This window comes from Nycticebus coucang, chromosome 15 (genome assembly GCF_027406575.1).
Source record: "Nycticebus coucang isolate mNycCou1 chromosome 15, mNycCou1.pri, whole genome shotgun sequence".
Lineage (NCBI taxonomy): Eukaryota > Metazoa > Chordata > Mammalia > Primates > Lorisidae > Nycticebus > Nycticebus coucang.
In genome coordinates, this window is record NC_069794.1 from 97,148,199 (window position 1) to 97,161,895 (window position 13,697).

General features: G+C 44.7%; 1 protein-coding gene and 1 pseudogene across 1 annotated transcript; one reads left to right on the forward strand and one right to left on the reverse strand.

Moving 5' to 3' along the window:
• LOC128566525 (geranylgeranyl transferase type-2 subunit beta-like) overlaps window positions 1–6,604 on the reverse strand; it is a 31,116-nt pseudogene extending 24,512 nt beyond the window's left edge.
• On the forward strand, window positions 5,631–7,471 carry PLD6 (phospholipase D family member 6). Its single transcript, XM_053563716.1, has one exon. It carries the CDS (start codon window positions 6,603–6,605, stop codon window positions 7,440–7,442), a length of 840 nt encoding a protein of 279 aa, XP_053419691.1. The 5' UTR covers window positions 5,631–6,602; the 3' UTR covers window positions 7,443–7,471.
• Window positions 7,472–13,697: the final 6,226 nt, after the last annotated feature.

The following is a 13,697-nucleotide window of genomic DNA, read 5'->3' on the forward strand; positions in this document are numbered from 1 at the left end:
GGCTTCAAAAGACAAATTAAAGCTCCGAGTCAAGGGATGGAAGACAATTTTTCAGGCAAATGGAATTCAGAAGAAAAGAGGAGTTGCAATCTTATTTTCAGATACATGTGGATTTAAAGCAACTAAAGTCAAAAAAGACAAAGATGGTCACTTTATATTGGTCAAGGGAAAACTACAACAAGAAGACATTTCAATTCTAAATATTTATGCACCCAATTTAAATGCTCCCAGATTCTTGAAGCAGACCTTACTCAGTCTGAGCAATATGATATCTGATAATACCATCATAACAGGGGACTTTAACACACCTCTTACAGAGTTGGACAGATCCTCTAAACAGAAATTAAACAAAGATATAAGAGATTTAAATGAGACCCTAGAACAACTATGCTTGATAGACGCATATAGAACACTCCACCCCAAAGATAAAGAATATACATTCTTCTCATCACCCCATGGAACATTCTCCAAAATTGATCATATCCTGGGACACAAAACAAATATCAACAGAATCAAAAGAATCGAAATTTTACCTTGTATCTTTTCAGACCATAAGGCACTAAAGGTGGAACTCAACTCTAACAAAAATGCTCGACCCCACCCAAAGGCATGGAAATTAAACAATCTTCTGTTGAATAACAGATGGGTGCAGGAAGAAATAAAACAGGAAATCATTAACTTCCTTGAGCATAACAACAATGAAGACACAAGCTACCAAAACCTGTGGGATACTGCAAAAGCAGTTTTGAGAGGAAAATTCATCGCTTTAGATGCCTACATTCGAAAAACAGAAAGAGAGCACATCAACAGTCTCACAAGAGATCTTATGGAATTGGAAAAAGAAGAACAATCTAAGCCTAAACTCAGTAGAAGAAAAGAAATATCCAAAATCAAATCAGAGATCAATGAAATTGAAAACAAAAGAATCATTCAGAAAATTAATGAAACAAGGAGTTGGTTTTTTGAAAAAATAAATAAAATAGATAAACCATTGGCCAGACTTACTAGAAATAGAAAAGTAAAATCTCTAGTAACCTCAATCAGAAACGATAAAGGGGAAATAACAACTGATCCCACAGAGATACAACAGATCATCTCTGAATACTACCAGAAACTCTATGCCCAGAAATTTGACAATGTGAAGGAAATGGATCAATATTTGGAATCACACCCTCTCCCTAGACTTAGCCAGGAAGAAATAGACCTCCTGAACAGACCAATTTCAAGCACTGAGATCAAAGAAACAATAAAAAAGCTTCCAACTAAAAAATGCCCTGGTCCAGATGGCTTCACTGCAGAATTCTATCAAACCTTCAAGGAAGAGCTTATTCCTGTACTGCAGAAATTATTCCAAAAAATTGAGGAAGAAGGAATCTTCCCCAACACATTCTATGAAGCAAACATCAACCTGATACCAAAACCAGGAAAAGACCCGAACAAAAAGGAGAATTTCAGACCAATCTCACTCATGAATATAGATGGAAAAATTCTCAACAAAATCCTAGCCAATAGATTACAGCTTATCATCAAAAAAGTCATTCATCATGATCAAGTAGGCTTCATCCCAGGGATGCAAGGCTGGTTTAACATACGCAAGTCCATAAACGTTATCCACCATATCAACAGAGGCAAAAATAAAGATCACATGATCCTCTCAATAGATGCAGAAAAAGCATTTGATAAAATCCAGCATCCTTTTCTAATTAGAACACTGAAGAGTATAGGCATAGGTGGCACATTTCTAAAACTGATTGAAGCTATCTATGACAAACCCACAGCCAATATTTTACTGAATGGAGTTAAACTGAAAGCTTTTCCTCTTAGAACTGGAACCAGACAAGGTTGTCCTCTGTCACCTTTACTATTCAACATAGTGCTGGAAGTTCTAGCCAATACAATTAGGCAAGACAAGGAAATCAAGGGAATCCAAATGGGAGCAGAGGAGGTCAAACTCTCCCTCTTTGCTGACGACATGATCTTATACTTAGAGAACCCCAAAGACTCAACCACAAGACTCCTAGAAGTCATCAAAAAATACAGTAATGTTTCAGGATATAAAATCAATGTCCACAAGTCAGTAGCCTTTGTATACACCAATAACAGTCAAGATGAGAAGCTAATTAAGGACACAACTCCCTTCACCATAGTTTCAAAGAAAATGAAATACCTAGGAATATACCTAACGAAGGAGGTGAAGGACCTCTATAAAGAAAACTATGAACTCCTCAGAAAGGAAATAGCAGAGGATATTAACAAATGGAAGAACATACCATGCTCATGGATGGGAAGAATCAACATTGTTAAAATGTCTATACTTCCCAAAGCAATCTACCTATTCAATGCCATTCCTATCAAAGTACCTACATCGTACTTTCAAGATTTGGAAAAAATGATTCTGCATTTTGTATGGAACCAGAAAAAACCCTGTATAGCTAAGGCAGTTCTTAGTAACAAAAATAAAGCTGGGGGCATCAGCATACCAGATTTTAGTCTGTACTACAAAGCCATAGTGCTCAAGACAGCATGGTACTGGCACAAAAACAGAGACATAGACACTTGGAATCGAATTGAACACCAAGAAATGAAACTAACATCTTACAACCACCTAATCTTCGATAAACCAAACAAGAACTTACCTTGGGGGAAAAACTCCCTATTCAATAAATGGTGTTGGGAGAACTGGATGTCTACATGTAAAAGACTGAAACTGGACCCACACCTTTCCCCACTCACAAAAATTGATTCAAGATGGATAAAGGACTTAAATTTAAGGCACAAAACAATAAAAATCCTCAAAGAAAGCATAGGCAAAACACTGGAAGATATTGGCCTGGGGGAAGACTTCATGAAGAGGACTGCCATGGCAATTGCAACAACAACAAAAATAAACAAATGGGACTTCATTAAACTGAAAAGCTTCTGTACAGCTAAGGAGACAATAACCAAAGCAAAGAGACAACCCACACAATGGGAAAGGATATTTGCATATTTTCAATCAGACAAAAGCTTGATAACCAGGATCTATAGAGAACTCAAATTAATCCACATGAAAAAAGCCAACAATCCCTTATATCAATGGGCAAGAGACATGAATAGAACTTTCTCTAAAGGCGACAGACGAATGGCTAACAAACACATGAAAAAATGTTCATCATCTCTATATATTAGAGAAATGCAAATCAAAACATCCCTGAGATATCATCTAACCCCAGTGAGAATGGTCCATATCACAAAATCTCAAAACTGCAGATGCTGGCGTGGATGTGGAGAGAAGGGAACACTTTTACATTGCTGGTGGGACTGCAAACTAGTACAACCTTTCTGGAAGGAAGTATGGAGAAACCTCAAAGCACTCAACCTAGACCTCCCATTCGATCCTGCAATCCCATTACTGGGCATCTACCCAGAAGGAAAGAAATCCTTTTATCATAAGGACACTTGTACTAGACTGTTTATTGCAGCTCAATTTACAATCGCCAAAATGTGGAAACAGCCTAAATGCCCACCAACCCAGGAATGGATTAACAAGCTGTGGTATATGTATACCATAGAATACTATTCAGCCATTAAAAAAAATGGAGACTTTACATCCTTCATATTAACCTGGATGGAAGTGGAAGACATTATTCTTAGTAAAGCATCACAAGAATGGAGAAGCATGAATCCTATGTACTCAATCTTGATATGAGGACAATTAATGACAATTAAGGTCATGGGGGGGAAGCAGAAAGAGGGATGGAGGGAGGGGGGTGGGGCCTTAGTGTGTGTCACACTTTATGGGGGCAAGACATGATTGCAAGAGGGACTTTACCTAACAATTGTAATCAGTGTAACTGGCTTATTGTACCCTCAATGAATCCCCAACAATAAAAAAAAAAAAATGGGAAAGAAAAAGATGTCTTAAGATGTAAAGGTTTTACACAAAGATTATAAACTATAAATCCAACCCCCCAAAGAATGATCTTTGCATAATTTATTGTAAGACTAATTTAATATCATTAGTGACATGAAAATAGCTGAATTTTCTGAGTTATCAGGAATATATACAGCTATATGATATGAAGAGTAGAGGCATTTATTACATTAACAATGGCTGGATACTTTCTGGCCCACCCTTGTATATATATTTGCCTTTAAGTTTCCTACTTAGGTAAACATTTGATATTCACAGGCTATAAAAGTTGTTGACAGGGAAATAGAAAGGGTTCTAACTGTGTCTAACATCTATTTTCATAAGCGATCTAGGTAAATTGTTTAAAAAATCAATTAGGTAAAAGTAAATGGGATAAATGACTACAAATGAACTTTTCGAGTAAGGTGAAATCTTAAAGCTATGTTAAGTAACAGGTACTCATTAAATGTCTGGGCCATTTCCAAATAAGCTAAAACACAGGAGACAGCAGGCTTTGGAGCCTGTGCTGGGGAAACCGTGACTTTGCCCAGTTTCAGTCCCTAGGGCCACCAATACCTGATGCTTTGATCCTAAGCTCCAGCGGTTTTCCAGAACTAATGTCTGTCTTTATTTTTTATTTTATTTATTTATTTATTTTTGTGGTTTTTGGCCAGGGCTGGGTTTGAACCTCCAGCATATGGGACCGGCGCCTTACTCCTTTGAGCCACAGGTGCCGCCCTAATGTCTGTCTTCAGATTTACGTGCCCTGAAGCGGTTGTTTTGACCATTTTTTCGAGTTTTATTTATTTATTTATTTTGCAGAGGGTCATTGACTACTTCTTTATGTGGCTGTAACTGGAAGTGCTTTCTCTCATTTATCATTTCAGATGAAAAAGCAAAGCTTAAAGAGGGGAATCAACTTGTCCTAGACCACTAGGGAGGAGGGAAGCCAGATTGAAACTCAAGAGCTCTATTTCTTTGTACTTCGTTTTACTGAAGTATTGATATACAATAAATGATACATATTCAATCCATACAACTGGACACGTGTGTGTACCCATGAAACCATCACCACAGCCAAGCTAGTAAACACACCCATCACTTCACTTCGTGTCCCCTTTTTGTCCGCTCTAGGCAGCCACTGGTTTACTGTCACTGTAGTTTGCATTCTCTAGAATTTCATAAAAATGGAATCATACCCTATGTGCTCTTTCCGTCCAGCTGTCTGCACTAGGCATGACTAGAATCTATGCTGTAGTGCATCTCAGCACTGTATTCCTTTTTATGGCTGAACAGCATTGCGTTGTACAGATCTGCAGAAGCTTACCTGCTCACCTGTGGAGGGACATTTGTGTTGTTTTCTAGGTTTGGTTTATTACCCAGCTGCTACAAACATTTCTGCACACATGTCTGTGTGACATATGCTTTCATTTTTCTTGAGAGTGCAATGGCTGGATCATATGGAAAGTTCATATGTAAAATTTCAATGAACTTTTAATTTGGAATAATTTTACATTTACAGAAAAGCTTCAAGGACAGAACAGGGTTCCCACGTATCCCAGTTTCCCTTGTTAGCATCTTACGGTCACACGTCTGCCAAGCGTAAGAAACTGACATTGGTACATTCCTAGGGATTAATTAAGCCCCAGGTTTTACTTGGACTTCACCGATTTTCCCCCTGCGGCCTTCGGTCTGTTCCGGGACCCAGTCAAAGCACCACATGGCGCTGAGACTCTGCTTCTCCCCGACCAAGCGGCTCAGGGTCTGCTCCTGACACTGATTCGTCTCCGCTCCTTCCCAGAAGCCAAGATCGCTCAGGAGCGGAAGGAAACACTGGGTTCGGCGCTTCCGGCACTCAGGGTTCCAATCCTGCCCCGGGTCGTGCTCGTTCCTTGACCTGTGCGTTTCCAGATTCTTCCCCAGCCCTGCCTACTGAGGAAGGATACCAAGGGAAAAGTAAAATCTAAACAAACGAAAAAGGGAAGACTTCTCAGAGAAGCCCAAACCTTCAAGGTCCTTCCCACGGTAACCCAGCTCTTAAGCATTTGTCAAACTTAGCTTCCTAGGTCCTTGAAACTAACCCTGGCTGCTCGCTTCCCTTCTGTAAACCCTGCACGTGATTTGACACCTCCAGTGAGAGGTAATATGGTAATTTGTCTACTTGTGAGTCCAGTGAAAGGACAGGGACATAGCAGATCCGGGAGCTCGGTCATTCTGGATTCTAATCTACTCTGGTTCCACCAGCTAAAATAAAATCCCTTCCCCATAATCTTTGGTGAGAGTCTATTGGTTTCAATTGGCAGGTACTGCAACATAGCGGCTCCCCCACGAGGACAGCCAAGGCGTGACCCCAGCCGAGCCGGGTTGTTTCCGGCCCCTGGGGCACAAGCAGTTTCTGAGCTGGCGGCTGGCGGGGGACCAGTTAGGCCTGTGAGTGGGCCCAGCGGGCGAACAAAGTTGAGGGTTTAAGGCTGGGTAGCAAGCACGCAGCGCGGCGCGGGGCACGTGGCCTATGGACGGGACGGCAGCAGGGGGCGGGGCGTGTGGGGCACGTGGCCTATGGGCGGGACGGCGGCAGGGGGCGGGGCGTGTGGGGCACGTGGCCTATGGGCGGTGGTAGGGGGCGGAGCTTCGGGCACGCGGCCGTTGGGCGGCGAGGCGCAGGCGCAGGCGTGGTGGGCGGGCACTCAGCAGCGGCCTGAGCGACGCCATGCGGCCGTTGGGCTGGTCTGCCACGGCTGCGGTGGCCGTGGGCCTCGCCCTGGCCCTGGAGGCGCTGCCCTGGGTGCTACGCCGGCTGCGGGCCGGGCGGCGGCGGCCGCGGCGCGAGGTGCTCTTCTTCCCGTCGCAAGTGACCTGCACCGAGGCGCTGCTGCAGGCCCCTGGCGCGCCGGCCGGCCCCCACACGGGCTGCCCCTGTAGCCTGCCCCACGGCGAGAGCTCGCTGAGCCGCCTGCTGCGCGCCCTGCTGGCAGCCCGCGCCAGCCTCGAGCTCTGCCTCTTCGCCTTCTCCAGCCCGCAGCTGGGCCGCGCCGTGCAGCTGTTGCACCAGCGCGGGGTGCGCGTGCGGGCCATCACCGACTGTGACTACATGGCGCTTAACGGCTCGCAGATCGGCCTGCTGCGCAAGGCGGGTAGGTGGGCAGGGCGCAGGTGGGCTGGGCGCGGCCGGGCCAGCGGGCTGGGGACGGCCTCGCGAGGCCGGCGATCCTCCGAGAGCGGCCTCCTGCCCGCGTCTCAGCTCCTGTTCCCAGCGAGGAGAAGGTGGGGGGATCCCCAAGAGCGCGTGGCCTGTCCTGGCAAAGCCCCCTTCTTCCCTTCCATTCTGATGGCGACGTTGGGGACAGCGTATGCCTGGGCAGCCGCGGCGGGCAGGGTTTTTGTGACCGTCGCAGTCCGAGGTAACGACGGTTTAGTTAAAAACTCTGCGTGCCACTCCGAGGTAGGCCCCAGAGACAACGCTCTGGTGACCTGGAGACTGCAGGGCTGGGGCACAAGATGGGGAGGACAGACTTCCGTGGGGACAGACTGGGACAGGAAGTATGGATAACTCAGATCCGCCTCCCGCCTGAGGACACCTTGTCTCAGCCCCCCTCCCCCGCCTTGGTCGCGCCGCCTGGTGGCTCTTGCCGTCTGTGTGGGGTCACCGCTGGACGCGCAACACCTAGTGCTCTAGGCCGGGTCCAGCGAGGAAGCTTGACCGAATCGTAGATATTTGATTTAGGGCACTAAGAAGGTTCGGGTAGACTTAGTAAAGCAGGACGGGGGACCAGGGTGGAGGAGGAAGTGGTTGGGTGAAGATAGCTGCCCAGGATGGAGACCTTGCCCATGAGAGTGGGCAGGGAGAGGCATCTGAGTGGCCAGAACAGTAGGGATGCCCTGCAGGAATGGACTTCCTCTCCAGCAGCACAGAGTCCTATGTGGCTAGAAGTGGAAAGCAGCTATGGGGTTGGGGGGTGGCATGTGGGAAACCACAGAGGTGATCCAGAGTGGTCAGATTTTAGATGTATTTGGAAGGTAGAGCTGACAGATTTGTTGGTGGACTGGCTGCAGGGTGTGAGGGGTGTCTTGTATTAGGGGAGTCACCACTTTCCCAGTAAACATGGACTTCACAGGAAAAACCACCAAGTAATGTTAGCATATATCCCTAGTACCCCGTGGACGTACCTTACCTTCAGTAATTATTGTCTGAAATCACAATTTGATTTGGACATGCTGTATTTTTATTTCATAAATCTGGCATCTCTCTTCCAACAAAGCATATTTTATGCTCTTAAGCCCTGTGTTTCTAACGGTTTTTTTTTTTTTTTAATTTCAGGTTAATTTGGAGATATAAAGAATTGGGTTACGATGTTTGCATTTGTTAGGTAGTAACAGTCCACTTCTCTGAGCAGGAAATGAGGAAGACAGAGGTCATTCTGTGGGGTGGGACAGCGGGAACAAAGGCAGCAGGGCCTGCGGGGGGAGGGAGGAGGATTTGAAAATTATGGAGTGACAGGGCAGGTGGCCATCACTGGTTCTTTGGTGAAAGAAGCAGGACTAATGAGCTAGGGACCTTCCTGCCTCACCAGCCAGAAAAGCCACCACAATCCTGGGACTGCTATGAGTCCATGCCAACAGGCAGGCAGGGCCCAGCTCCCTGAGCAGTAAGAGCATAAAGGCAGGGTGAGCCCATGCACTTTGTTTGCTCTGGTCACCTCTGACAGGGCTGATGACCATGTGGCTCTTACCCAGACCCTAGGGCTGATGGATGGGTTGCTCCCCAGAGGAAATCAAGTATTATTAAGAGACAGAATCTGCTAGGGGCTGAGGAGCAGGTGACCCACGATCTTGCTGCTGTCCCACCTTAGAGCTTCCCATTTGCCTGGCGGCATATGCCCTGGCTCTCCTCTGTTCTCAGAATCCCTCCTAGGAGCCCAGCTGCTGCCCCGTGTGGAAGCCCTTCCCACCAGACTGGGAACAAAGAGCAGAATTAGCAGCTGTAGGAGCAGCCTGCAGCCAGGACTGGTGTGCTGGACTGAGAGGACCCTCTGCCTTTTCCGCAGGTATCCAGGTTCGGCACGACCAGGACCTGGGCTACATGCATCATAAGTTTGCCATCGTGGACAAGAAGGTGCTCATCACTGGTTCGCTCAACTGGACCACACAGGCCATTCAGAACAACAGAGAAAATGTTCTGATCATGGAGGACGAGGAGTATGTCAGGCTTTTTCTGGAAGAATTTGAACGCATTTGGGAGGAATTTAATCCTACAAAGTATACCTTTTTCCCTCAGAAGAAGAGAAGTCACTGAACTTATAATCCTCAGAGCTAGAGGGCAGAGGTGACCCTGTCACAGGACTTGTGGTGCTTCCAGTCAAAACCAAACCTGCTCCACAAGAGGCCCTGCAGGCTGCTGTGACTCATGCCTGACACGTCATTGGAACAAATCATTTGAACTAAATTCTCATTGGTTAGAATGCTAAATTGAACTGAAGAATGTTTGGGGTTAAAAAGGAAAGGAAAATTTTTCTTATAGCAGGTCTACTATTTTGGACCTAGCCTGTATTTTTCTCTGTCCACCAAAAATAAATTCAGCCAAAGCTTATCACAGGTACACTTCCAGGAGCTTTGCCTGCAGCTTGGATTACAATTGAAGGTTTTTACTGTAGCACAGAAAAGGCAGAGTGCCTCTTTCGGAGTTAAACATCTGATTCCTTTTTATTTATTTTTTTAATTTTAGAAAATTCTCTTATGCTTTAGCCAACTTTGTCCAACTTGGCCCTTTTAGCATCTCCCTGAAAATTCTTCCTTTTCCTCCCACTTTGGGCCAGCCTCCCTGTCTTAAAGACCCTCTTGGGTCCCTCACTGTCACCAAAGAGGAGAGGAAAGGGGACTTAGGAAGTAGTGACCAGCACAGGCAGCCTGTGCACTGAAGGGTCTCCTTGCATAATTACTCTGTAAAGATACATGACAGTACCCATCCTGAGCGGCTGACCTATCTACATGTGGTCAAGCACCACTGCGGGCTGCATGTAGCCAGAGGCTTCTGTTTCCTCCATGTTGTGTCTTTAATTTCTGATTCTCATGTTCAAGGTAATTTTATTGTGTTTTAGAAATAATCTTGCCTTTCACACCCATGGACTTGGGGAACTGACATTTTTTGCTCAGTGTAATCAATCCTGAGTCACTCATCAATGGAGAGGGATAAGGCGGGCCCGGGGGGCAGCGTCAGGCTGCGGTGGCTTCCTGTGTGTCCATTCTCAACACAGAGTTTATGCTCACAGGTGTCTGAGAGCATAAAGATGAGATGTCTGATGCATTTGTGGAATGCTCCAAATTACATTTTTTTAAGCAGGTTTTTTTTTGTATTTCTTAGTGCTTTTTATTTCTTTTGGCATATCTAAATGTCAGAAAGTATTCACTAGAAAGTATTAGTATTCTGCTAATCGTGTATTTATTCAAATACACGATTAGCAGAAGCTTTTATAATGTATATTTTATATAGTTAGCTTGAATGACATTGGAAGCTATGATTTTACCTTTTTTTTTTTTTAACGTTTTTTTGGCCAGGGCTGGGTTTGAACCTGCTCCAGCATATGGGACAGGCACCGCCCGATTTTACCATTTTCTCACGTTTTTTTGTGTCATGAAGTCTGTGGAATGCGTGTATGGGTCTCACCTTCTCAACTCATGCTGACAGTGCCATTTGGATAGCACTTGGTGCTTTTAAGTTATACCTTTGACTTACAGTGTTAGGCAAGTAACTTGGGAGTTAATTTAAAAAATTTAATTGAATCTGTAGTGTATTATATACAGACTGGAAATCACCAGGAACAGTTTTACGTTAAACTTACGTTTTTTTCATCTGGGGCTGTCAACTCCAGCTCCCTCAGAAAAGAAAATTGGAGACGTTAGATAGTGTCCCTGAACGGTGAAGTCACGTAGTCCTGGACTTCAGATACATTCAAATAAATAGGTTTTTACTCTGTGTTGTGAATAATGTTTGTCTTTGCTTTTTCTCACTGAGTCAGACAGTGGCTACTCTTGACTGAAAACAACTTTTTGTTGAGGGAGGGGGGCTGATATAAATACACAGCTGTTTAGAAACTCTGGGTCAAGATAACCCATCAAAGAGGAACATGGGGCCACATACTATCTACACAGGAATGTTTTAAGAAAAGTGAAATTATTTTATGTATTCAATACTTTATTATTTTCATCATCTTAGGAGCAGAAGGAAATTGAATCTCATAAAGAGTTCCACATACTAGTAAACTTCTAAAAAGAACTTGCTGTAAAAATAAAATGTCTCCCAAGGGAGTACAATCCTCAAAGCTCCCTCAGAAGTGGAGGCAGTTTCCATTCCACTCAGGAGCTCCCAGAATTGAGTTGACAACAGGAGCCAAGCCCTCAGCTCCAGCTGGCTGAGAGGGTCCATGGGCCACACCCAGGCAGTGACAGCCTGGAAGGAGGAGGCCCAAGGAGGGGACTGTGCAGTGTCTATGTCAGCTCAAGTCTCTCTTTCACCTACAGATTCTGTTGTCTTCCCCCTAGAGAAACTAACAGAAGTAATAAATTCCCCCAGGTAGGCTTGACAGCTGCTTTACAAGACAGTGTCTAGGAGCTCTCCCCTCGCATTGCCCCCTCTGCCCAGGATGGGCTCTCACTTCCAGGTCAGTGGTTTGGGTTTGATGTTGTCATTTTAATTATGGGGCAGTGACACAGCTTAGGAAGAAACCTGCTATATGCATTAGACGTTATCAAAATTAAGTTTAAAATACTTCATTTTAAATCCTTCCAACACATGTGATTTAAAAAATTGTAACAGCACACACTGCTCACTGCCCTCCCGGTGTATGAAGAGCCGTGTTGTAAAACAGTGTGTCTGTCCTATTGGTTTTGAAAGCAACCCATTATTTTTAAAACTAACACTTTATCAAGATTTGCATAATAAAACTCACTTCAAAAGTGTGGAATTAGTGCATTAATGGAGCTGTATGATCATCACCCCCCAAATAAAGTCTGTTTTAACAGCAGTCACTCTAGTGCCTCCTCCCACTTGCCAGCTCCTAGCAGCCACTAGCTACTGTCGCATAGATGTGCCTGTTAGGGGCACTGCACATCAACAGAATCGCGCATTATGACATGGGCCTTTTGTGTCTGCCTCATTCACTCAGCACAATGTTATTAAGGGAAAACTCTGCTATAGAATGGACAGTACTTTTTCTGTATGGCTGAATAATGTTCCTTGTATGGAGACTCAAGTTTTGTTACCCGCTCATTAGCTAAAAACACTTGGGTTGTTTCCTCCTTTGGGATATTACAGATAAAGTTTCTGTGAACATTTGTGTACATGCTGCAGACATGTCTTCAAGCAGGAGTGGGGCTGCTGGTCATGCGACTCGCTGTTTAACCATTTGAGAAACTGCCAGGCTATTTTCCAAAGTGGCCGTGTCAGTCTACATTCCCACCAGCAGTGGATGAGGGTTCCTTCCCCACCAATATTTACTGTCTGACTTTGGATGTGGGCTCTCTGTAGCTCTGACTAGCATTTTCATGCTGAACAGATGCTGACTTTCTATGTGCTGATTACCATTAGTGCATCTTCTTTGGAGAAATGACTATTCAAACCCTTTGTCCATTTTGGGGGTTGCCAGTATATTGTTAAGTTTTAATCTTTATATATTCTGGATACAAGTTCTTTAACAGAAATATTTAAAAATGTTTCCGATTTGGCGCCTGAGGCTCAAGTGGCTAAGGCGCCAGCCACATACACCTGACCTGGCAGGTTCAAATCCAGCCCGGGCCTGTCAAACAACAATGACAGCTGCAACCAAAAAATAGCCGGGCATTGTGGCAAGTGCCTGTAGTCCCAGCTGCTTGGGAGGCTGAGGCAGGAGAATCGCTTGAGCCCAGGAGTTTGAGGCTGTTGTGAGCTGTGATGCCATGGCACTCTACCCAGGGTGACAGCTTGAGGCTCTGTCTCAAAAAAAAAGTTTCCCATCTGAGTAATTTTTTTTTTTTTTAAGAGAGTCTCACTCACAGCTCATAGCAACCTCAAACTCTTGGGCTCCAGAGATCCTCTTGCCTCAGCCTCCTGAGTAGCTGGGACTACAGGCGCCCGCCACAATGCCCGGCTATTTCACCAAAGTGTCTGGCTATTTTTAGAGATGAGGCCTCACTCTTGCTCAGGCTGGCCTTGAACTTCTAAGCTTAAGCAATTCACCCACCTCAGCCTCCTAGAGTGCTAGGATTACAAGTGTGAGCCACTATGCCTGGCCCTTGAGTAATCTCTTAGTATTTGTAGCATGTAACTTTTACGTTTTTATATAGTTGATCTGTTTTTATTGTTGTTGCCTGTGCTTTGATGTCATAGCTAAGAAAGAACTGCCAAACCTAAGGTCACTTACACCTAGGTCTATGATCCAGGGTTAGCTTTTGTGTATGGTGGAAGGTAAGGGGTCCAACTTCATTCTTTTGTATCTGTGTATCTAGTTGTCCCAGCACCATTTGTTGAAAAGATGACTGTAGGTATTGGCACCTTTGTTGAAAATCAATTGACCTTAAATCTCAGGACCCTTTTTTCCCTGTCTCTCAATGGTCTCCCGTTGACTCCACTGACTTACACGTCTGTCCTATGCCAGCAGCACACTGTCTTGATCATAGAAGCTTGGGAGTAAATTATGAAACCACATTGTTTTAGATGTTATGGGTCCCTTATGTTTCCATATGACTTTTAGGAAAAGCAGATCAACTTTTGAATAGGGATTGTGCTGAATCTATAGATCAAACTGGGGATATTGTCGTCTTAACAATATTATCT